Source organism: Numenius arquata, chromosome 27 (assembly GCF_964106895.1).
Source record: "Numenius arquata chromosome 27, bNumArq3.hap1.1, whole genome shotgun sequence".
Lineage (NCBI taxonomy): Eukaryota > Metazoa > Chordata > Aves > Charadriiformes > Scolopacidae > Numenius > Numenius arquata.
In genome coordinates, this window is record NC_133602.1 from 870,428 (window position 1) to 893,245 (window position 22,818).

The 22,818-nt window shown below is 56.7% G+C and overlaps 1 protein-coding gene across 1 annotated transcript in view; it reads left to right on the plus strand.

Annotated features, from left to right (window-relative positions):
* The first annotated feature begins 930 nt into the window (after positions 1-930).
* Positions 931-22,818, plus strand: part of INTS3 (integrator complex subunit 3) — a 50,147-nt gene continuing 28,259 nt past the window's right edge. Inside the window, exons 1-7 of the mRNA XM_074164386.1 lie at positions 931-1,020; positions 6,478-6,561; positions 8,499-8,582; positions 15,057-15,170; positions 15,373-15,457; positions 17,084-17,150; positions 21,934-22,078. Of these exons, the coding sequence (XP_074020487.1) occupies positions 931-1,020; positions 6,478-6,561; positions 8,499-8,582; positions 15,057-15,170; positions 15,373-15,457; positions 17,084-17,150; positions 21,934-22,078 (669 nt within the window). The remainder of the gene's footprint in view (positions 1,021-6,477; positions 6,562-8,498; positions 8,583-15,056; positions 15,171-15,372; positions 15,458-17,083; positions 17,151-21,933; positions 22,079-22,818) is intronic.

Below are 22,818 nucleotides of genomic sequence, written 5' to 3' on the forward strand. Positions count from 1 at the left end.
GAGCGGGAGGGCGGAGCTTCCTATCGGGGCAGGCCCCGCCCCCGCCTCCCCATTGGTCAATCAGCCCGCCGCGGCCCCGCCCCCTCGTGGCCGGCTACCCGCGCCGTCACTCCAAGCCGATTCCCTGCTGCCATTGGCCAGAAGGCGGGAGGGGCGGGCACTTCCGGCCGCCCTGCGCTTCCTCTTCCCCCCGGGCCCTCCCGTCCCTTTCCCAGTGACTTCCGGTCGGCGGCGCTGGGTGGGGGGTGCGGAGCCAGCGCTCCCCTCCCCCCGGCACCGAGACACCCCCCCCCCCGCCGCCCGGCGGAGCCTCCCCCGGCCCCGGCGGCAGCCGCAGCGCCCGCCTCGCCCTGCCCCGCACCGCCCCGGGGGACCTGTCACCCCCCCACACCACGGCGGGGCCCCCCCCGGAACCCCTCACCCTCACCACAGGCCTCCCCCGGGGGCCTGGCTCCCCACAGGCCTCCTCTGCCACGGCCGACGGAGTGCCCCCGCCCGCCCCCGGACCCCTTTCCCCACAGCCCCCCCCGTCCCGGGTCCCTCCATAGCCCCCTCCTGCCCCCGAGCACCCTCCCGTAGGCCCCCCCCGGTGCAGTCTCCCCAGCGAGGCCGCAGGCCCCCGGTTTGCCCTAGTCAAAGAGCAGCCCCCCCCACCCCTGTGAAGGGGAGGGAGCCCTCCGCCCCCCTGTACCCCCCCCCCCTCGGCCCCTGAAGTGCCCCTCTCCCCTCCACCCCATCGCAGGAGCAGGGGGGTGGGGGGTCGTGCTCCGGAGGGGGGGTATATCCCATAAACACCCCCCCTCCCCGTCCTCCCCAGAGGAAGAGCTGGGTGGGGGGGACGGCCAAGCAAAAAGGGGGGGCTCCTCTCAGGACAAGCCCCCTAGATAGGGGCTGCCCCGCCCCCTCTCTTCCCCCCCCCCCCCCCCAGCCATGGAGATGCAGAAGGGGAAGGGGGGAACAGCAGGAGGAGGGAAGTTGCTGGTCTCCACTCTTCTGGATGCCAAGGATGAGTTGGAGGAGGTAGGTGCCTGGGGATGGGGGTAGGGAGGGGCTCCAGGGGGTGGGTTACGGGCTCGGGGGGGAGGGGGGGGGCATAGGCTGCTCCCGTTGCCCAGCCCTGTGCAAGGAGGGGGCTCTCTCTAAGCAAAACCCACCTCCCGGCTGGGGGGGTCCCTGCCCGCCTTGTCCCAGCTGCGCTTGCGGGGTGTGGAGTGGGATTGTGAAGGCTGAGCACCGACAGAACTCATCACCCCAGTGTCCAGGAAACTTTCCTGCTTCCTATTGGGTTTGTCTGGGCAAAGAGAGCTGGTTCTTCTACAGGTGGGGAAGGTTCGGGGCCTCCCCAGGACAACTGGGATCTGTTCCTTGTGTGGAGGAACCAGCAGCCCAGGGACCCGGTCGAGGTGGACACGTCACTCGGGCCCTGGTTATTTATTGTGTGATGGAAACAAGTGTATTTGGGGCTCGTGAAGTGGTGCAGAGAAAAACCAAAAATGAAAAAGAAATCACTTGCAGGAGAAAAACAGGGTGGTAACTGGAATAACTGGGTCTCAAGGTCTGGAAACTGTCCTTTGCCATTTCGGAGGGTATTTATATTCCTTCAAAGCGCTCGTTGGTTCCCGTGTGTGTTTTGGGTCCTGTCCAGGTCTGGACAGAACGTTCCCAGCTCTGGACCCGTGCAGCTCTGTGAGGCCGGCATGGCTGGGAGCTTAGGTTGGGCTTGAAAATCGGCTCCAGGCTACCAAAGCCGGTCTCTTGGGGATCCAGGTGGCTCCCAACAGAGCTTTCCCTGAGGGTATCAGGTCTGGAAGGAGGCACCATGGGTCAGTGAGCGTGGTGGAGCTCAGGTTTGGAGAAGGCGATGTGTCCGAGCACACAGAATTACCAGGAGAAGTCTTCCCAGGCATGTTTTTATCCATCAAACCTCTCTTAAACCACTGACAAGAATCGTTTTTGACTAAAGCGTGGTCGGTTCCCGTGTGTGTTTTGGGTCCTGTCCAGGTCTGGACAGAACGTTCCCAGCTCTGGACCCGTGCAGCTCCGTGAGCCCGGCATGGCTGGGAGCTTAGGTTGGGCTTGAAAATCGGCTCCAGGCTACCAAAGCCGGTCTCTTGAGGGTCCAGGTGGCTCCCAACGGAGCTTTCCCTGAGGGTATCAGGTCTGGAAGGAGGCACCATGGGTCAGTGAGCGTGGTGGAGCTCAGGTTTGGTGAAGGCAACGTGTCCGAGCAAACACAAGTACCAGGAGAAGTCTTCCCAGAGACGTTTTTATTCATCAAACCTCTCTTAAACCACTGGAAAGAATCATTTTTGACTGAAGTGGCTTGGGGAAGAGTGGCTGGAGCTGCATGACAGAAAAGGACCTGGGGGTGTTGGTCAACTGTCATCTGAACGTGAGCTAGCAGTGTACCCAGGTGGCCAAGAAAGCCAACAGCATCCTGGCCTCTATCAGGAGCAGCGTGGCAAGTAGGACTCAGGAGGTGATGGTCCTCCTGTATTGGGCACTGGTGCGGCCCCACCTCGAGGGCTGGGACCGGTTTTAGGCCCCTTACCACAAAAAAAGCCATTGAGGGGCTGGAGCGGGTCCAGAGAAGGGCAACGGAGCTGGTGAGGGGTCTGGAGACCAAGGAGAAGGGTCTGGAGAACTTGTGAGGAGCAGCTGAGGGAGCTGGGGGTGTTCAGCCTGGAGAAAAGGAGGCTGAGGGGAGACCTTCTCGCTCTTTACAACTCTCTTCTCCCAAGGAACAGGCGATGGGACAAGAGGAAACGGCCTCAAGTTGTGCCAGGGGAGGTTCAGATTGGATATTGGAAACGATTTCTTCACGGAAAGGGTTGTGAAGCCTTGGAATGGGCTGCTCAGGGAAGTGGTGGAGTCACCATCCCTGGAGGGATTTAAAAGCCGGGTTGACGTGGTGCTGAGGGACATGGTTTAGTGATGGTTCTTATCAGAGTTAGGTTGATGGTTGGACTGGATGATCTAGAAGGTCCCTTCAAACCCAGAGAATTCTGTGATTCTCTGGAAGTGTGGTCGGTTGAGGGAGAAACTGGTTGGGATATTAATTACGCTTCCCGAGCGCTGACGGATTCACTGTCACAAGTTGCGTGTTTCTTGGGTTAAAGACTCCAACAAAGAGGAAAGGGAGCGTACACAGGAAAAACCAGGCGTGATGGTCGCACGTCGAGTTTTGGCAGTAAATGGGCTGCCATCTTCAGGGGGAAAAAAAAAAAAAAACAAACCTCCTCCGGTCTTTCCCTTCCTGCTGGTGGCAGGGAGTTGAACGCATCTGTTTTGGGGTGAAATACGTGATGGGGAGGAGCGAAGGGCATGAAAATATATCTCCTGCCGGGTGGTAACACGGGAGAAATCGTCGTCTCGATCCGCTGTGGGTTTTGATGGAAGCGACAGAGCTTTTTACGGCGATCCGTTAAACTTCCTCAAAGGTAGAAATGCTGATCCCAAATAACCTCCGGAGCTGGTGCATCTCCCGGTTGTCCCAAAAAAGGGGACACCAAACCCGAATCCTGCGGGTCCACGGGCAGATCAAAAACATCGTTTGACGCTGAACTTCCTCGCGAAGCTCTTCTGGTGGTTCATGGGCTGCGTTGTCTACCAAGGAGTTGTCTTATATTTCTGACTGGGGTTTTTCAAACTCTGTGGGGTTTTGTTGGTTTTTTGGTTTGTGTTTTTTTTTTTTTGGTTTTTTTTTTTTTTTCAGCCGCTGGATCTTGTCCTCCCTTTCAAATAATTCATCTGCTTTAAAATCGGGAGATTTTCATGGGTTTTGCCCCGTTGCTCTTTCATAATGCCCTCGCCGGGCCTGGAACAAAGCGGGTTGACAAAGGCATTATCTCTTCGTTAGGGACCAGTCCCTCTTCTTTCATATTGCCTTGGAGGGGACAACTCTTGACCTCTTTTCTCAATAGCTTCTTCCCTGCAGCCCCTTTGATATGCAAAGGAGTCGCTAATCAGTTCCTTAATCGGGGTGATGTGTCGGCATTTCAATCAAGACAAAAAAAACCCCAAAAAACAACAAAAAAAAGGGACTTTGTAGAAATAACCTTCTTGTAACCTGCTTATTGGGCTGCATTTGTCCCTTGTCACCTCTGCGCTAAATGTGGGCCCCGAGGGAACTCCAGGCAAGCGAGACCTCATCAGGCCATCAGCCGGGGACCTTCGAGTTGGCTGCCGTGGCCAAACCGGTCCAGTTTTGGCCTGGAAGTGGTGGCACCAGCAAAGAAGTCAGGGCACGTGTCCCTGGCGTGGTGACAGAGCTGTTTGTGGCAGAGTTTAATTCGGAACAAGAAGACGCCGGCACTAAAGGAGCCCCGAGGCTGAGTCGCTGTGGCTCTGGCAGCCGGGACCCCTGCTCTCCACCCCATCTGTGGGCTCTGGGGTGTCACCACTGCTGTGACAGCACGTGGTGACCCCACGGGTCCACCTAGCCCTTCTGTCACCATGTCTGAGACGGCACCGTGAGGTGGGGAGAGGAGGTGACATTCCCATGCCCGGAGTCACATCACTCTGCCTCATTCTTTCACACCATCACAGGCTGGTGGGGGCTGGAAGGGACCTCTGGAGACCACCTTGTCCCACCCCCTGCCCAAGCAGGGTCACCCAGAGCAGGTCTCACAGGATCAAATCCGGGTGGATTTGGAATCTCGCCAGAGAAGGAGACCCCACACCCTCTCTGGGCAGCCTCTCCCAGGGCTCTGCCACCCTCACAGTCATTTCTCGTGTCCCAGTTTGTGACCATTGTCCCTTGTCCTGTCCCCGGGCACCTCTGAGAAGAGCCTGGCCCCATCCTCTTTCCCCCCCACCCTTTAGCTATTGCTCAGCATCGATGGGATCCCCTCTCGGTCTGCTCTTCTCCAGCTGAACGGCCCCAGGTCCCTCAGCCTTTCCTCAGCACAGAGATGCTCTAGCCCCTCATCATCCTCGCAGCCTCCGTGGACTCTCTCCAGCAGTTCCCTGTCCTTCTGGAACTGGGGGGCCCAGAACTGGTCCCAGTGCTGCAGATGTGGCCTTGCCAGGGCAGAGCAGAGGGGGAGGATGACCTCCCTCCACCCGCTGGCCACACTCTTCTGGATGCCCCCCAGATTTCCTCGCACCAGAGGCAGACATGGGCTGACACCGGTGCCCAGGATGCTGGGGAGAAGAAACCGGTTCTATGTGGGGCTGCTCACGCCCTCTGTGGAGAGGAGCCAGCTCTGAATCCTCTCGCATGGAGTGGGAGCCTTTGCCGTTTGCTTCTCCAAGTGTTTTCATCCCTGGGCTCCCGTAACTCACCACTCCGGACTCCGTGACGCTTCCCAACACTTCATCCCGCGGGGTGTTTGCCTGTGAACGTCTGCTCCTGTTGTTTGTTCTGAGCCAGAAGTTGCTCAGATGTTAAATGATGAGAACAGGAGGTTTCCTGGCTGCTGCCCCGGGGTTCCCACACGGCCGGGAGCTGCTGGATGCCGGGGACGGGGACAACTCCTCATCCCGGGGGACAGCTCTGCACTCAGGGCTCGGATTCACCACCCTGCCTCAAGTTCAGTCTTGGCACGGCCGTGTCCTGGCCTGGTATCAAAGTGACATCAGTATTAATGTCACTGAATAATCACACGTTTACTTTTTGGCTCTTTGGGTGGTGTCAGCAGAGTATTTAAACCCCAAACCTGTGAATAAAATGAAGGGTGATGAAGCGGTGGCTTCTCCAGCTGGTGGAGCCTTGACAGGAGCCGAGAGCTGGCTGTTTTTCTGGCTGTTGGGGTGTTTGGGTGGGGCGTGAAAGCAGCCTCGGCTGTATCTTGTGTCATCGAGGATGGGCTTGACTTGTGCTTCCAAATTTGTGACAGGATACAGAATGATCACAGAATGGCATGGGGTTGGAAGGGACCTCTGGAGGTCATCTCATCCCACCCCCTGCCAGAGCAGGGTCACCCAGAGCAGGTCCCACAGGATCGTGTCCAGGAGGGTTGGGAATGTCTCCAGAGACGGAGACTCCACCACCTCTCTGGGCAGCCTCTTCCAGGGCTCTGCCACTCTCAAAGTAGAGAAGTTCCTCCTCATGTTCAGATGGAACTTCTTATGTTCCAGTTTGTGCCCATTCCCTCATCCTGTCACTGGGCACCACTGGAAAAAGCCTGGCCCCATCCTCCTGACACCCACCCTTGAAGTATTTCCAGGCGTTGATCAGATCCCCCCTCAGCCTTCTCTTCTCCAGACTCAAAAGCCCCAAGTCCCTCAGCCTTTCCTCATCAGAGGGATGCTCCAGGCCCCTCATCATCCTCGTAGCCCTTTACTGGACCCTCTCCAGCAGTTCCCTGTCCTTCTGGAACTGGGGAGCCCAGAACTGGTCCCAGTGCTGCAGATGTGGCCCCGCCAGGGCAGAGCAGAGGGGGAGGATGACCTCCCTCCACCTGCTGGTCACACTCTTCCTGATGCCCCCCCAGGATGAAACGTTTGGTGACGTTTGGCTTTTCTCTCTTTCAGAGGCTGGAAAGGTGCGTGGGCATCGTGACTTCGTTAACCAACGGGCTGTCGGAGAGGGAGGCTAACGATGCCCTCAACGCTCACGTAAGTGTCCCAGCTCCTTGAGGGATGAGAAATCCTGCCCGGAGGAAATAATTTGGGCTGTATCATACCCTCACCGAGATCAGGCCGAGGGGAATGGAGCCTGCTGTGCTCTCCCTGCTCTCGGCCCATCAAGGCTTCCCAGAGCCGTTCCAGTTAAAAGACAAAACGACGTTGTGCCTCCTTTAATCCTCCTCTAATCACCTATTTGGAAGCCGACCCGCAGTGTGACTTCTCGCTGAAATCTGGCAGTGCTTGTCTCCCTCCCGGCGTACGTGTGTGCGCACGCAGGAGGAGTCCCTCGTGTTTGCATTTCACAGACCTGTGGGAGTTGGAAGGGACCTTCTAGAGACCATCTGGTCCAACTCCTCCTTGCCCAGAGCACATCACTCAGGGCTGCATCCAGGTGGGGCTTGAAGATCTCCAGAGAAGGGGACTCCACCACTTCCCTGGGCAGCCTCTTCCAGGGCTCTGTCCCTCACCCTAAAGAAGTTTCTCCTCATATTTGAATGGAACTTCCCTTGTTCCAGCTTGTGCCCATTGCCCCTCGTCCTGTCACTGGGAACCACTGAGAAGAGTCCGGCTCCATCCTCCTTCAACCCACCCTTCAGATACTTGGAAGCATTGATAAGGTCTCCGCTCAGCCTTCTCTTCTCCAGGCTGAAGAGTCCCAGCTCTCTCAGCCTTTCCTCATCAGGGAGATGCTCCAACCCCTCCATCATCTTTGTTGCCCCACGCTGGACTCTCTCCAGTAGTTCCCTGTCTCTCTTGAACTGGGGAGCCCAGAACTGGACGCAGTATTCCAGTCGTGGCCTCCCCAGGGCAGAGCAGAGGGGGAGAATGACCTCCCTCCACCTACTGGCCACACTCTTCCCTACGCAGCCCAGGATTCCATTGGCCCTCTTGGCCACAAGGGCACATTGCTGGCTCCTGGATAATTTCCTATCTACCAGTACCCCCAGATCCTTCTCCTCAGAAGTGCTTTCCAGCAGGTCCACCCCTAACCTCTACTGGTGCCCGGCATTCTTCCTCCCCAGATGCAGGACCCTACACTTGCCCTTGGTGAACCTCATGAGGTTCCCCTCTGCCCAGCTCTCCAGCCTGTCCAGGTCACGCTGGATGGTGGCACAGCCCTCTGGAGTGTCAGCCAGCCCTCCCGGTTTGGTATCATCAGCAAACTTTCTCCTGTATTTTTGTCCTCCTGCTCCCCTTGCATCAGCTTTTTCCCGGCCTCCCAACAGCCCGGACTCCAGACGGCTGGAAAAGGGCAGGTTCAGCCTTTCTGTTGAGGGACGGGAGCATTTATTTCTAACTCTGCATAGTCTTAAAATACTCCCCGGCGCGAAGCTGCAGATGTTACCGTATAAGGGAAACTGTTGTGTGACACGTTGATGGGCTCGCAGACGTGTTGGTCGCATTTTTTCCTCCCTGGAACACCTTGGGCTGGTGGAGTCGGTGGCAGAGGGTTGCCTTCCCTTAATGGGAAAAGCTCGGCAGCCCAGGCTGGATTTTTAGGGCCCTGAAGCTCATTAAATGCTTTCCTGTTTGATGAACAGGGCGTAGAAAAGTAAGAAGAGCTGGGCCAGGTCCTCAACCACAGACAAAAGAGTCTGGGGGTTTGTTACCCCTCATTAATGAGAGGTCCTTAATTGATCCAACTAAAAGCTCTCAGTGCTGAAAGGTTTGCACCAGCGTTGACTTCCCAGCGGGGTACAAATGTACAAATGAGACCCCGGATGGTTTCTTTATTCCCTTGTGATCCTGCTTGGAATTCCTCGCTGGGTGCTGGGTGCCCCGTTGACCACCCGTTTGGTGGGTCTGAGAGGGGTTTCCTCCTCCTCCTCCTGTCACTTTCCTGACCTTCCCCAAACGTCCCGTCTCACCCCCTCACCAATATTTTTTTCTCTCTCAGACACGTATTTGCCCTTTTTTCCCCTCAGATCTGTAAAGGAACCCCCCAGCACGAGGAGATCTGCCTGGGCCTTTTCACCCTGGTCTTGACGGAACCCTCTCAGGCGCAGAAGGTAAGACACGTCCATCGGTGAGCGAGGAAAGTTTATCCAAGAGAGATTGATTTGGAGAAGGGGAAGTTTTAGGTCTCGGAAGGTGCCTGGCTGGAACCCTGGGCTCGGAGTTGTGTTTATTGTCACGGGGCAATGACCTTGCTTGGACCGTTCCTGGGTTTCTTGCGTCCACGTGGCCCAGGGGCTGCAGCCGCTGCCACTCCGCGGAGCGCAGACACCGCCGCCGGGGAAGGCAGCTCGGCTGGGTTCTCTCCCAGCCCTGGAATTAATTGTTTTTCTCCGTGGGAGGCAAATGTTCATTCTTCAAGCAACTGTAAGGCCTTTCCCAGCTTCTGGCTTGTCTTCGGAGGCGCGGAAGGGATTGACGTGCTGGAAGCCAGATGTAGATGCCTACAGAAATAATCACCCAGGCTCTAGAGGAGGAACACGTTCAATTCCTAGAGAAAATTGCTTTTTTAGCAGTTCCACCTCTATTAATTTCATAGAGCGGATTTAATTTTTGAATAACTCTTTTTAACGAGGCCGTAAACTGCGATTTTTAAAATTGTAGCTCCTCACCTAGAGGGAGATGAATGTTTTGTTTTCTAAAGGTCTTGGATGGGGATTTGGCGCTGTTGCTGCGAACTGGGGCCGGGGAGGGAGCTGAAAAAGATGTTTTGTTATAGAAACCAGATCTATTTGTAGCAGCGACGGGGGGGGGAAAAACAGTCCTGCTGGAAGGGCCGTGCGTGGGGAGCTGTTCCCGGGGGTCCTGGTGTTGGGTGCGTTTCGGTTCAGGGGTGTTGGGCAGAGTTTAAAGGGGTTGAAATGGGCTCTGGAGGTCGGGGGGGGGTCTGTCACGGACGTGCCATTAGGGATGCTCTCTAAATCCCAGCTGAAGGTGACTCATGCGATGGTTCGCTCTTGATTTCATCACGGCGATGAGGGCAGAGCTCTCTCCACCGAAGCACTAGATCCGCTTTAGCTCCCAGAACCTTGGCATTGCTGGATGGGCTGGTCCTCGTCGATGAAAATACGGCTCCGTTCCCCAAAAATCACCTCTTGGAAGCAAAACATGCTTCTCCCGGGAGTCTGATTGCTGAGGGTGCTGGTGCAAGTCAGGTTTCTCACGCGTTAGATGGCTGAGTTTCGCTCTCCTTGTTGGCCAAAGGCCTTCCCAAACCCTGACCGCGGAGTCCCAGCCCTGCTCTCCTTGGGCTCTGGCCCGATTCTGCCTCCTGTGCCCAGCACAAGACTTGGGAACCCGGAGAGGCTGAGTCCAGCTGAGGCTCGGAGCACCCCTGAACGCATCCTTCTTCCCAAGGCACTGCGGGAGCCAGAGAGTATTTCCAGTTGCTGACTAGTAGCACTCTACGGGATGGTCTTCCGAAGGGTAAACTTCACAGCATCACGGAATTGTAGGGGTTGGAAGGGACCTCTGGAGACCACTTTGTCCCACCCCCTGCCCAAGCAGGGTCACCCAGAGCAGGTCCCACAGGATCACATCCAGGCGGGTTTGGAATCTCACCGGAGAAGGAGACCCCACACCCTCTCTGGGCAGCCTCTCCCAGGGCTCTGCCACCCTCACAGTCATTTCTCGTGTCCCAGTTTGTGACCGTTGTCCCTTGTCCTGTCCCCAGGCACCACTGAGAAGAGCCTGGCCCCATCCTCTTGCCCCCCCACCCTTTAGCTCTTGCTCAGCATCGATGGGATCTCCTCTCAGTCTGCTCTTCTCCAGCTGAATGGTCCCAGGTCCCTCAGCCTTTCCTCAGCACAGAGATGCTCCAGCCCCTCATCATCTTCGCAGCCTCCACTGGACTCTCTCCAGCAGTTCCCTGTCCTTCTGGAACTTGGGGGTCCAGAACTGGTCCCAGTGCTGCAGATGTGGCCCCGCCAGGGCAGAGCAGAGGGGGAGGATGACCTCCCTCCACCCGCTGGTCATGCTTTTCTTGATGCCCCTCAGGAGACCATTGGCCTCTTCTCCCCTCCAGGATGTGGTGGGGAGTATCCAGACGTGGTTAACTGGACATAAGACTCATGGAGCAGGTGTGTCCTTACTCTGGAAGCAAAGGTCGAGTGATTCCATCCTTCTCCAGCTTCCTATCTTCCCTTGCTGGCCATCCCACCATGAGGGACTGGGATAAACCTGCCTGGCACATCTCCCACTCTGAGATCTCCAGCAAAGGGGTGAGCATCCAAATCCCTTGTGACCGTGCCGCTGGCAGGCACCAACGCCGTCTCCCGGAGATGACAGGCTGGAGACATGCTTTGCTGCTCATGGCCACCTTAATTAGAGGCGGCTGGTCCTCTCCTGCTCTTGTCAGATCCGCTTGTCGGAGCACGTTGCTTTTCTTAGGGAGTAATTGGATCTGCTGCTCTGCTGGGCCCTGAGGTCATCTGTGTCCAGACAGCAGGGACGGGGAGATGGTCAGTGATTTTTCTACCAGGCTTTGCAGGGTGGAAGAGTTACTCCTTGCCTTTGAAGAGGGGTTAATGTTTGCCTGACTGATGGGGCATCTTGCGAGAGCTCTGCAATCATCACGCAGAGGCCAGAGCTCTCTTCATCCTCCAGCGAGAAGCCCACAGGTCCAGGATGCTCAGAGTGGCCAGTTCGGATGGTCTGCAGGAGCCATTCCCATCTCTGGGAAGAAGATTGGGTGATGATGCCCCATCCCTGGAGGGGTTCAAGGCCAGGTTGGACGGGGCTTGGAGCAACCTGGGCTGGTGGGAGGTGTCCCTGCCCAGGGCAGGGGGGTGGGAACTTGATGATCTTTAAGGTCCCTTCCAATCCAAACCATTTTTTGATTCTATAAGATTCACAACCTCAGGTGTGAGCACAAGAGCATCCAACCCAACGAGGTTGGTGTACAAGTGGTACCAAACCAAACATACCCCACGAGGCTTCACCATCCTCCTGGAACCTCTGGTTTCCCCCTCCCCACCCCCCCCCACCCCCCCAAAAAAATGACGGATATTGTAGCTCTGTTTGCATTTGAGGGTATTTCAATGTTCGTTGCCCTCGAAGCTGAGCAGGCTCCAGTCCCGGTGCTCCAGCAGAGGTGTCTCACGTCGTCTGCCTGGTCAGCTTGGGTTTCCTCAGTGATTTCTTCATTGGATCCAGCTCTTCTCGCACCGTGGCCTCGCTGTCCCCCACCTACATCTGCCGGTGCGTGGCGGGGAGGTGGGGGTACCCCCTGTTATCCCCGGAGAGGCTGTTCAAACGCATCTCCCTTCCCTTTTGGGACTTGAGCTGCCCCATCCCCTTTCCGATGGATTAAAGAGGTGGTGGCACAGCCTTCCCCTCACCACGACGGCGGATTTTCCTCCCCCTTTGTTGCCTTGAACCTCCAGCCAGGAACGATTTAGCGGTGCTAAACTTGTCCAGCTGTGAGGAGGGACACTTGACCGCCTTCAAATATCCAAGTGACAGCAACCGAGCCCTCGGATCTCTCCCTCCTCCGCCTGGCACCTCTCCCTTTTAATTAACACCCTGCTCCGGGATCAGAGGGCACCGAGCCCTCCCCGTGGACGAGCTCCGACGTCTCCTCCACCGTGCTCCTCTCCTGCCCCGCTGCCGGGCGGGAGGGGACCTCTCTCCTCCGCTCCGTGGCTCTTTGCCTTTAATTTTTCTTCTCCCCTTCATTTCAAGCGAACATTTATCATTCCTTCCTTCCTGTTAATTAAACGAGCGGCGGCTCCGATCTGCCCGGAGCGGGGAGGGAGACGATGGATTGTTTGCAGCCTTGGCAATAATCAAGAAATTCAGGTTTTTTTGTTGTTTTCTCCCCACCCCCATCTGCTGGAGCCCTGAAGATGGTTGGTTTGTTGGTTTGGTTTTTTTTTTCCCAAGCACCTTGCTTTGGATTATTGTGCTGTTAATCAGGGGTCCAGGCTGACCCCTCTAAACAACCGGTGGGTGACACGTCGTGGCGCCGTGACCCTGGTAAAATGGGAATTGTTCTCCTCTGGCCGGTTCGACTTTTGGCCAAGGATCAGCAAAACCCTCGGTGAGGTTTGAATTCTCGTTTTTCTGCCACGTTTGCCCGTGGGATTTGAGGAAGTGAGCAGTGAGGGAGGGGAGGAGCTGCCAAACTTCCCCAGGTAATGGGATTATGGTGGCCTTCCTTCCTCCTGGGACTTAAATACTGAACCAGAAGCGAATCCCTCAGATTGGAGGGAGTTTGGAGCTGTTTGTTCCAGCCCTTCTCCTGAGGACGTTGCCAGAATCGACCCAGCCCATCGGGAGCTCATTCCTGCTCTCGGGGCCATGTCACAGGACCTCGTGGTGGCTTTAAATATGGATGTGGACACCACACCTCGCACACGTCCAGCAGAAAACCAACACCCAGGTGTTTCACCCAGAAAATCATGATTTCTTTGAAGGCAGAAGCTACCAACCACCAGGAAAAGCTACTGAGATGAAAGATGTTCATCTTGTGGCTGCTCCTCAGGGTGACGGGGACGTGCCAGGGGCGATGGGTGCTTGTCATCGTGCCGTGGAGCTCAGGAAGTGGGATCCAGGCAGGGCAGGGACCCGCCAACGCTGGTGTTTTCAGGTCAAAGCTTGGTCTGAGGTTGGGCAGACCCACGGGGGAACTGGCTGTGTCCTGGACCAGTTCTGTCCCCTGCATTTTCCAGTGGGTGTGACATAGGAGTTTCTTTTCCGGAGGGAGATGTCGTGCATTCCTGGCCAGGTAATCCTCTGCGTGGAGACTCTGAGTCTGGTCTCCTCTTTGCGGGGATTCCTTTAGCATTTCAAAAGCAATTAAAGGCCCCAAAGAGCCTCCAACTCTTGGATTTCTGGTTGATTTTTTTTTTTTTTTCATATATAGATTTTTTTTTTTTTTTACACGGTGCTATATGCGAAAGGAAAGCCTGAACCCAGGGAGTCTCTAATCAAAGAGATCTTTTGGAGACCTCATTAACTCTCTAAAAGGAGGATGCAGCGACCAGACCCCTGCTCTCTGGAATATCATGACATTTACTGGCACAAATTAACATTCATGCAGAACCACTTAGCAAATTACTTCCTAATCACCCTCCACCCCCTGCTGTCCTGACCGGAGGGGAAGGGAGAACCGGCACCTTTGCTCTCTCTCTCTGGCCGGCTTTTTGTCTGGCTGCTGGTGGCAGAGGAAAGGGGAGAAAATCCCTTTTTTTCCCCTGCGATCCCATAGCACGACCCCACCAAATCCACCGGTTTGGACCCTGGGGAGAATATCTGGATTTCTAACCCGAAATATGCAATGGTGGCAGCGGGGTTTGGAGCCAGACCGTCTCCAAATCCGGCTCTGTCTCACCCTGGAAGGTTTGTGCCAGCAGGAGCGGTGGCCTGGGGACAATCTGCCTCCGCTCCTGCGTCTCCCTGGAGCTCCCACGCAAACGAATGCGACCAGTGACCCCAAGTCCTGTGGGCACCTTCCATGTGGTTCTAGTTGTCACTGGGGAGACTGGGAGCAGTGGTGAGGGGGGGCTTAAGCCGTGTGGATGTGACTGTTTATCAACCGATCCCTTCCTGAAGGACCGTTGTCTGGTTTTTTCCCTCCTGTTGGTCTCTCCAGAGCTGTAACGGGCTGGGATGAGGGGACAGGGACGCTCAATGGTGTCCTTTCTGGAGAGAGAAACCTTTGGCTTCTGGGGCTAAACCCAAGGAATCCAGCCATGGATTCATACCCCCCCCTGCCCCCAGAGGATTAATGTGCGCTGGCAGCCCAGCAAGCCCCCCCACCCCCTGGGCTGCATCCCCAGCAGCGTGGCCAGGAGGGTGAGGGGGGGGATTCTGCCCCTCTGCTCCCCTCTGGGGAGACACCCCCCCCACCCAGTGCTGCCTCCAGCTCTGGGGCCACCAACAGCAGAAGGACACAGAGCTGTTGGAGCGGGGCCAGATGAGATGCTGGGAGGGCTGGAGCCCCTGTGCTGGGAGGGGGGGCTGAGAGAGTTGGGGGGATTCAGCCTGGAGAAGAGAAGGCTCCGGGGAGACCTTGGAGCCCCTTCCAGTCCCTAAAGGGGCTCCAGGAAAGCTGGAAGGGGGGGGACTCTTGATGAGGGAGGGGAGCCATAGGATGAGGGGGAAGGGTTTTAAGCTGAAAAAGGAGAGATTTAGGTTAGATATTGGGAAGAAGTTCTTTATTTTGAGGGTGGTGAGAGCCTGGCCCAGGTTGCCCAGAGCAGCTGTGGCTGCCCCATCCCTGGAGGGGTTCAAGGCCAGGTTGGAGGGGGCTTGGAGCAACCTGGGCTGTTGGGAGGTGGCCCTGGATGGAACCGGGTGGTCTTTAAGGTCCCTTCCAACCCAAACCATTCCATGATTCTATAATGGCTCTCCCTGCCTGGCCCTGGGGACGCCAATTCAGATCACGTCATAGGAATCTCTCTGTCTTGACCTTTCCCTGAGATTCGTTTATTTGCTGTTTTCTGGTCAAGTTTGATAAAACCATGGGATGTTTTTCCATTATGGTCCCTTCCTCTGTAACCATCTCCCGCTCTCCTCTGCTGCAGTGCTACCGGGACTTGGCGCTGGTGAGCCGAGACGGCATGAACATCGTTCTCAACAAGATCAACCACATTCTCATGGAGAAATACTTGAAGCTGCAGGACACGTGTCGGACCCAGGTGAGGAGAAGGTTTTTTTTCCCCCAAATTGCTCCTTTCACAGCATCCAGGCGGAAGGTGTTTGAGTGTGGAGGGTTTGGGGGGCGGTCGGAGCTTCTTTGCTCCGTGTTGACTCGAAACGTGGTGGCGTTTCGAGGCAACGAGGTATTGGGGAGAGGGTGTCCCGGGATGGGGGCTTGCGCTGATTTCTCCCTCTGCCCAGCTGGTGTGGCTGCTGCGGGAGCTGGTGAAGAGCGGGGTGCTCGGTGCCGACGGCGTCTGCATGACCTTCATGAAGCAGATCGCGGGTGAGTTGTGCCACCGGGAGCGAGGTGACGGCCCCCTGCCTGCGTCCCCCGGCTCGGTGGCAGTGGGCTGGATGCCGTCGGTGGCCGACCAGGGCTGGTTCGTGATGTGCTGCGCACGGCATCGGAGCTAGGAACTCGGCTGCCGTCGGGACAGACTTCCCGAGCGTCTCCGTTGCCCGGCTGAGAGGCGGGAGTGGGGCTCGCTGCAGGCACCAAGCCTGCCCCGACCTGTCTGGCGAGGAAATCTCTCCAGGGAGGATAAAGCAGAAGGATAAACCTTGCTCCCAACCAGCCTCCACGAGGGGTGAATCACAGAGAGAGCCAGGAGGCTTCTGGCAAATGCTAAAAACAGCCAGGAAGTGTATTGATTCCTGTTTCTGCCAGATTTCACCCCGTAGCGCCGTGCAAGAGCACCGGGATCATCCTTAGTCCTTGCTCTGACCCCTGGGATGGCAAAAGCCATGCCTGTGGCTCCTCTGTAACTCCTCAGAGAGCCCGCTTCGCCCCACGGCGAGTCGGTAGCCCCTCCAGGGAGCCGGCACTGGCCATACGGTGGCCCACGGTGTGTCCCCCCCAACCTCGCACACACACACACGCCTTTCCGGAGTCACAGGAACGGTGCCTCTTCCGTGTTCTCCGCTGGGCGCTGGTGCCGGCCGGTGACGTCCACCGAGGAGGAATTAACGTCCCGCCGTAAAAACCTTGACATGGTGGTTTTTGATCCTACGCGGCTGCGACACGGGATTGGGAATCGCCCGGGTCTGCTCTTTCGGGGGAGGAAGAACGGGGAGAGAGGGAGGGAAGGAAGGAGGGGACGGTGTCCTGAGCACGGGCCAAGCTGTTGTCAGGGTGTAAACACAGAACATTTTAAAAAAAAAAAAACCAACAAAAAAAAAACCCCAAAAAACCCCCACTGGTGAAGGCATCCCTTGTTTCCCCTCCCCGTTCAGGGCCCCTTCTGTTCTGGAAGGGATGCCGCTCTCTCACTTCTCACCGCTTTTATTACAAGATGCTTTAATTGTTCTGATCCCATTGTTTTTGGCTGCCCTGCTTTAGGCGTTTTCCGTGCCCCCCCGCCCTGGGCGAGCAGGAGCCCCCGCTCCTCTCCCAGCCACGGCGGCCAAAGGCTCCGGCTTCGTGTTGGAGGCCCAGACCGAGGGTGTGAGACGTCCCTTTGACACCCGGCATTTATTTGAGAGTTTGGGGCTTTTTTTTTTTTTTTTTTATTATTTTTTTTTGCAGACACCGTTTCCCTTTTGCAGGCTCAGCAGCTGCAAATTTTTTCTCTTTTCCAGCTGTCGAATCTCATCCCTTTCTGGCTTCCCCTTTGCTTTCCAGAAGGATAATTACTGACTCCGTATTATCCCAGTTCTTTTGCAAGAATATTGTTGCAGCAAAGACCCCCTTGGTCCCTGAAGAGAAAAGCACTTGTGCCTAGAAATGTGCTGTATCGAGGAACGGCCAAGCACGTGGGGCAGGAGAGTGTTCTCCAGGCAGGGAGCAAACTCCTGAATTAACTTGGTTTTACTGGGGATACTGGGATCGAAGCATCTGTGGTTCAGTTGAGTTTGATGAACCGCATTGGTCCATCTAACTGGTTTTTCTCTTCCCTTTGCTGCTTTCCAGGCGGGGATGTGACGGCGAAGAACATCTGGCTGGCCGAGAACGTGCTGGAGATACTGACCGAGCAAAGGTAGGGCTGTGGGAGGCTGGAATGGGTTGAAGAGAGCAGCGACCCGGCACGAAACGAGGGAGAACCCTCCATGGAGGCTCCTTGTCCTGCTCCCTCCCGAGAGAGGCAGATTTCGGGGCGGTGTTTTTGCAGTGACAGCCTGCATGGGAGCGTATCGATGGGCTTTCCTGCACAAAAGTCTCCTCCACGGCCCCTTTACCGCGTTACCCAGTGTCTTTTCAAGCCCTGGCATGAAATTTCCAGCTCTGGGAGCCTTCTCACTGCAGGTTGGGTGTGGGAGGGTGTTCTGAAGTCCCCCTCCATTAACAAACCTCCGCGGGGTTCGGAGAAGGACCGTGTGTCACGTCGAATAAGATGGTTTGATATCTGTCCCCAAGCCGTGTGCGAGGACACGGCTGTTCCCCAATGTGTGACACCCCGTAGGTGGCCAGCCCACCCTCTGGACAGCGGGGTGACATTGCCTGGGGTGGCCAAGGAGCATATGTGGCCTGGGAGCAGCATCCCAGGAATATTTTCTTCCTGAGTTTCCCCCCGGCTGCGGGGGAGGTGTTCCTTTCTGTAGGAGTAGGACAGAGTTAATTCCGAAAAAGCTTCCTGTCTTTAAACAGCTCCTGCTTCATCAGGGCTGCAACTTTAATTTGTTGGGGACAGGCCATCTGGGAAGTATTGTCCTGTGGGCTCAGCATTGTCCTTTTGTTGGCAAAGCCGCCGCTAATTGATGATAAGCAGAATTCCGAACTGCAGCTTTTGGCTGGGCAGAGTCATTATTTTTAAATAGCTTCGAGCTTTTCACCGAGCGCTGGCGAAGAACGGCAGCGATTCTCCTTAAAAACCGCTTATTACTGCGCTTAACAATCAGGTTGTTAAAGCGTTTTATTTGGCCACAGCTCCAGGTCCCAGGGATTTTTTGATTCCGGGAAGAGCTGTGCTGGGAGTGTGCGACTGCGAGTGCCACCTAGTGCCCCTCCAGGCGTGGGAAGGAGGGACCCTCTGGGATCTGGTGGGTGACACCGACAGTGGGACCGCGGGCACGCTCAGCACGTTTGCCGATGACACTCCCGGTGGACGGGGTGGCATCCAGAGGGACCAGGACAGGGCGGAGAGGTGGCCCCGTGTGGCCCTCATGGGGTCCAACCAGGCGAAGGGCAGGGTCCTGCCCCTGGGTGGGGGCAGCCCCCGGTCCCAGCCCGGGATGGGGATGGAGGGATGGGGAGCAGCCCCAAGGAGAAGGGCTTGGGAGGGCTGGGGGTGGGGGGGAAAGCTGGCCATGGGCTGGCACCGTGCGCTGGCAGCCCAGCAAGCCCCCCACCCCCTGGGCTGCATCCCCAGGAGGGCGAGGGGGGGGATTCTGCCCCTCTGCTCCGCTCTGGGGAGACACCCCCCCCACCCCAAGTGCTGCCTCCAGCTCTGGGGCCACCAACAGCAGAAGGACACGGAGCTGTTGGAGCGGGGCCAGAGGAGGCCCCGGAGATGCTGGGAGGGCTGGAGCCCCTCTGCTGGGAGGGGGGGCTGAGAGAGTTGGGGGGGTTCAACCTGGAGAAGAGAAGGCTCCGGGGAGACCTTGGAGCCCCTTCCAGTCCCTAAAGGGGCTCCAGGAAAGCTGGAAGGGGGGGGACTCTTGATGAGGGAGGGGAGCGATGGGTTGAGGGGGAAGGGTTTTAAGCTGAAAAAGGAGAGATTTAGGTTAGATATTGGGCAGAAGTTCTTTATTTTGAGGGTGGTGAGAGCCTGGCCCAGGTTGCCCAGAGAAGCTGTGGCTGCCCCATCCCTGGAGGGGTTCAAGGCCAGGTTGGAGGGGGCTTGGAGCGACCTGGGCTGGTGGGAGGTGTTCCTGCCCAGGGCAGGGGGGGACTGGATGGTCTTCAAGGTCCCTTCCCACCCTGTGATCTTCTGGACGTGGTTGACCTCCGATTCTTTGCAGAATTGCCTCACCTGACATTGTGTTAAGCTCAGCTCTTCCATTCCCAACCGTATTTAAGCCCCTGCCAGCTCTTGACGTGGTTTTCCCATGTGTTGGTGCTACTCTTCTTGGCCACCCCGTGCCTTGTAGCGCCTTGGGAGCCTTCCCCATCGTGCCAAAGCCCGGCAGCTCTTGTCTTGCGAACAAATAACTGCAAACAGCTGGGCTGTGGGAGAAAGAGCAGCTTCTCAGTGGCCATCCAAGGCCACGTCTGGCCCTGGGTCTGCAGGAGAAAGCTCCAAACGCTGAATAACGGCTGAATTTTGTCACTTGAGGTTGTCAGAGGAGCAGATGTCAGAGGAAGAGGCTCAGCCCCTGTTGAAGGTACCGCCGGGGTGTCGATGGTTGGTCCTCGGAGCGGCACAGAAACCCTCAGGCTGGAACTGAGCCCGAGGGAGAACCTGCAGCTCTTTACCTGGATTTATGCGCTTTGATTAGGGGGAAAAGCCGGAGCTTTAATTAAAGCCCCGCATGCGAAGGTCTGATGCCGCATTCGGAGCGCGGAGGGCTTGGTTTAATTAAAAACAGTTCCAGCAAAGCTGCTTCTCGAGCGCTGCCCGCCCTGGAGAGGAGGCAGCTCCTCTGCCTCTCGAAGGCTCTGTGTTAATTGAGCCGCTCGTTGCTAATTGCAGCACGAGCCCGATGCTTCCTCCGAGTGCTTTCCTTCTCTCTGCCCGTTGGATCGATGAATCCTCCGGCTCCGGGTGGCTTTTGCCCTCCTTTGACAGCATTTTGTTCTCTTTTCTGCCCAGCCCTCGCTGGGAAAAGGCCGGGGGGGGGGACATGGGACACGCTGACCTGCTGCCCCCCCGGGGATCCCAGCCTTAATTACTCCCACATCCTCCCTAATGAAACCTCCACTCAGTCCTCCCCCCCCACGTCGTCGTCCCCCCCCGCCCCAAACTAATTAACCTGCGGGATGCGGGGAGAAGAGCCTGGGAAAGCAAACACTCCTCGCGTCTTCCCAGGCTCCCCTCCCTGCCACGATTTAGGGCAGCTGAGTCACTTTGCCGCGGGGCTGGTGGCCCTTCAGGTGGCCGTGACGTTGCCGCGGTGGCACTTCCAGGGGACCGTGTGATTTATGGCTCGCGGTGATGGATGCTGGATGGGGAGGGAGGGGTGGGTGTCATCAATCACGTCGGAGGCACCGAGTCGGCCCGTTCTTGGCACCCAGCGCAAATCGCCCGCTTGACGAGGTCCTTTTTATGGATCCCGAGACTATTTTATTGTTGCGTTTAGATAAGGGAGGCCCAAAACCCGGCACACCCAGGGCAGGAGGCGGCCGAGCCGCCCGTGGAAACCCTTTTCCCCCGGGTCCTGCCGCTCCGAGGACACGGAGCACCTCAGGAAGACCCTTCGCTTGGCTGGGAAATAAATCTGTGGCCGCAAAACCAGTCCTGGGCACGCAACCCTGTGCTGGCCAAAGCCAAAGCCCTGCTGGCCCCTGTCCTTCCCCGGGGTAGGACACTTTCCTGCCGTGCCTGGGATGGGGCTGTGATGTCTCTCCTCTCCAAATCTCTCCAAATTTTGAACGTAAACACATCTGGTTTTCCCCACTTCTTGCCATACGGTGCTGGTAGCCCCACCAGTAGCCATTCCTGCCCTTTTCCTTCTGCCCTACTTGGCAGCTCTGGGGCTCAGGAGACCTTCTCACTCTCTACAACTCCCTCAAAGGGAGGGTGTAGCCATGGAGGAGTCAGTCTCTTCTCCCAAGGAACAGGAGATGGGACAAGAGGAAACAGCCTCAAGTTGCTCCAGGGGAGGTTTAGGATGGATATTGGGAAAGACTTCTTCACGGAAAGGGTTGTGAAGCCTTGGAAGAGGCTGCCCGGGGCAGTGGTGGAGTCACCATCCCTGGAGGGATTTCAAAGCCGGGCAGAGATGGTGCTGAGGGACACGGGTCAGTGGTGGGTTTGTTAGTGTTGGAGTGATGGTTGGACTTGATGATCTGAAAGGTCCCTTCCAACCTCAACCATTCTATGATTCTCTGGTTCTTCTGCTCCTGGTGCTGCGGGAGCTGCTTCCAGCCCAGTGTGGAGCTCAAGGGCTGCCCTGTCTGACCTGCTGCTCAGGATGCCACTGATTTTTCCCAGCTTAATCCACTTTACACTGGCAAACTGGTGGCAGGGGAGCATGGAGACACCTCTGCGGGGGTCTGCATGAGAGCGTTTTGGGGCCTGATCCCACGGGAAGGTCCTTCATCGCTTCTCCTGCTGCATTTGGTTGGACTCCATGATCTCAAAGGTCCCTGCCAAGCTGGACGATTCTATGACTGTCTCTTGCTCAGTGCTGTTCTGGCTGTGGAGACCAGTAAAGAGGCTCCTGTGGTGGTCGATGTTGGCATGGAGGTCAATTCCATCCGTGGGGCTGCTGCTCCCTCTGCTCGCTCTCGAGCACTTCATTGGGGAGGTCGGACTAGATGACCTTTGGAGGTCCCTTCCGGCCTGGACCAATCTATGAATCGCTTGCGGTGGCAAATAACTGGCATGGTTGTGGCAGCAAACATCGCTGTGGGCCTGGAAACCCACCCAGGGCTTCGCTTGAGCTCGTCTGAGGGCTGCCAGAGAGTTTGGGGTGCCAGCACCCCAACGTTAGACTGGGATGGGACTGGCCTGGGGGAGGAAGAGCTGGACCAAGCACCTGGTTCGAAGCAGGGAATGGTCCGTGGGTGAACATTCTCCAGGCTGGAGTCCCTGCCCTTGCTGTTTCCTTGGTTTCCTCAGTTTCCTCCATCCTGAGTCTCCGTATTTATATCATTTCTGGCTGTGGATCCCTTGTGGAGGTGGCTGAAGGTGGTTTTTTTATTTATTTCTTCCTTTATAGGGAGTGGGTGCTGAAGAGCAGCCTCTTGATCGCCATGGCGGTGTACACCTACCTGCGCCTCATCGTGGACCACCACGGCACGTCTCAGCTCCAGGTGCTCCGTCAAAAGGAGGTGGATTTCTGCATCTCCCTCCTCCGGGAACGGGTGAGCGAATCTGGGGATTTCCTGGGAAAAAGAGATGTGTTTCTCCGAGGAGTCGGTGTCTGCCCTTATCCCTGGAAGTGTGAGAGGTGCTGGTTCCCCAGTCACCCCCAGTTTGTGCTGCACGGGCGGTGCTGGGTGGTTTGTTCTCAGAGCTGGCTGTGAATGGGTTCAAAATGGGTTTTAAACCCATTTATCCCAGTTATCCCGTCAGACTCCAGGCTGTAGGGAGGAGAAGAGCAGCTGCTTTGATGGGGCTGCTTCATTTTGGTCTCTTTTTATTCAAACCGTGAGGGTTTCAAACCATTCTCCTCCTCCTGCTGCGGCACCTCGGTGCTTGTGGCTTCCAAGAGCTGCAAGAACATCAGTTCCTCCCTTGGGGAGTGTCTTCCTGGGCTTGGAGAGAACACGATGGCCACCTCCAGGCCACTTTTTGGGCCGTATCGTGCAGGAGAAGCCACCAAAGCTGGGTGTAGGCAGAAAGCTTGTGCCATACAGGCGATATTTTGCCATTCATTCTCAGAGCAGGCCAAGAACGGGTTCAAAATGGGTTTTAAACTCATTTACCCCAGTTATCCCATCAGACTCCAGGCTGTAGGGAGGAGAAGAGCAGCTGCTTTGATGGGGCTGCTTCATTTTGGTCTCTTTTTATTCAAACCGTGAGGGTTTCAAACCATTCTCCTCCTCCTGCTGCTGCGGCACCTCGGTGCTTGTGGCTTCCAAGAGCTGCAAGAACATCGGTT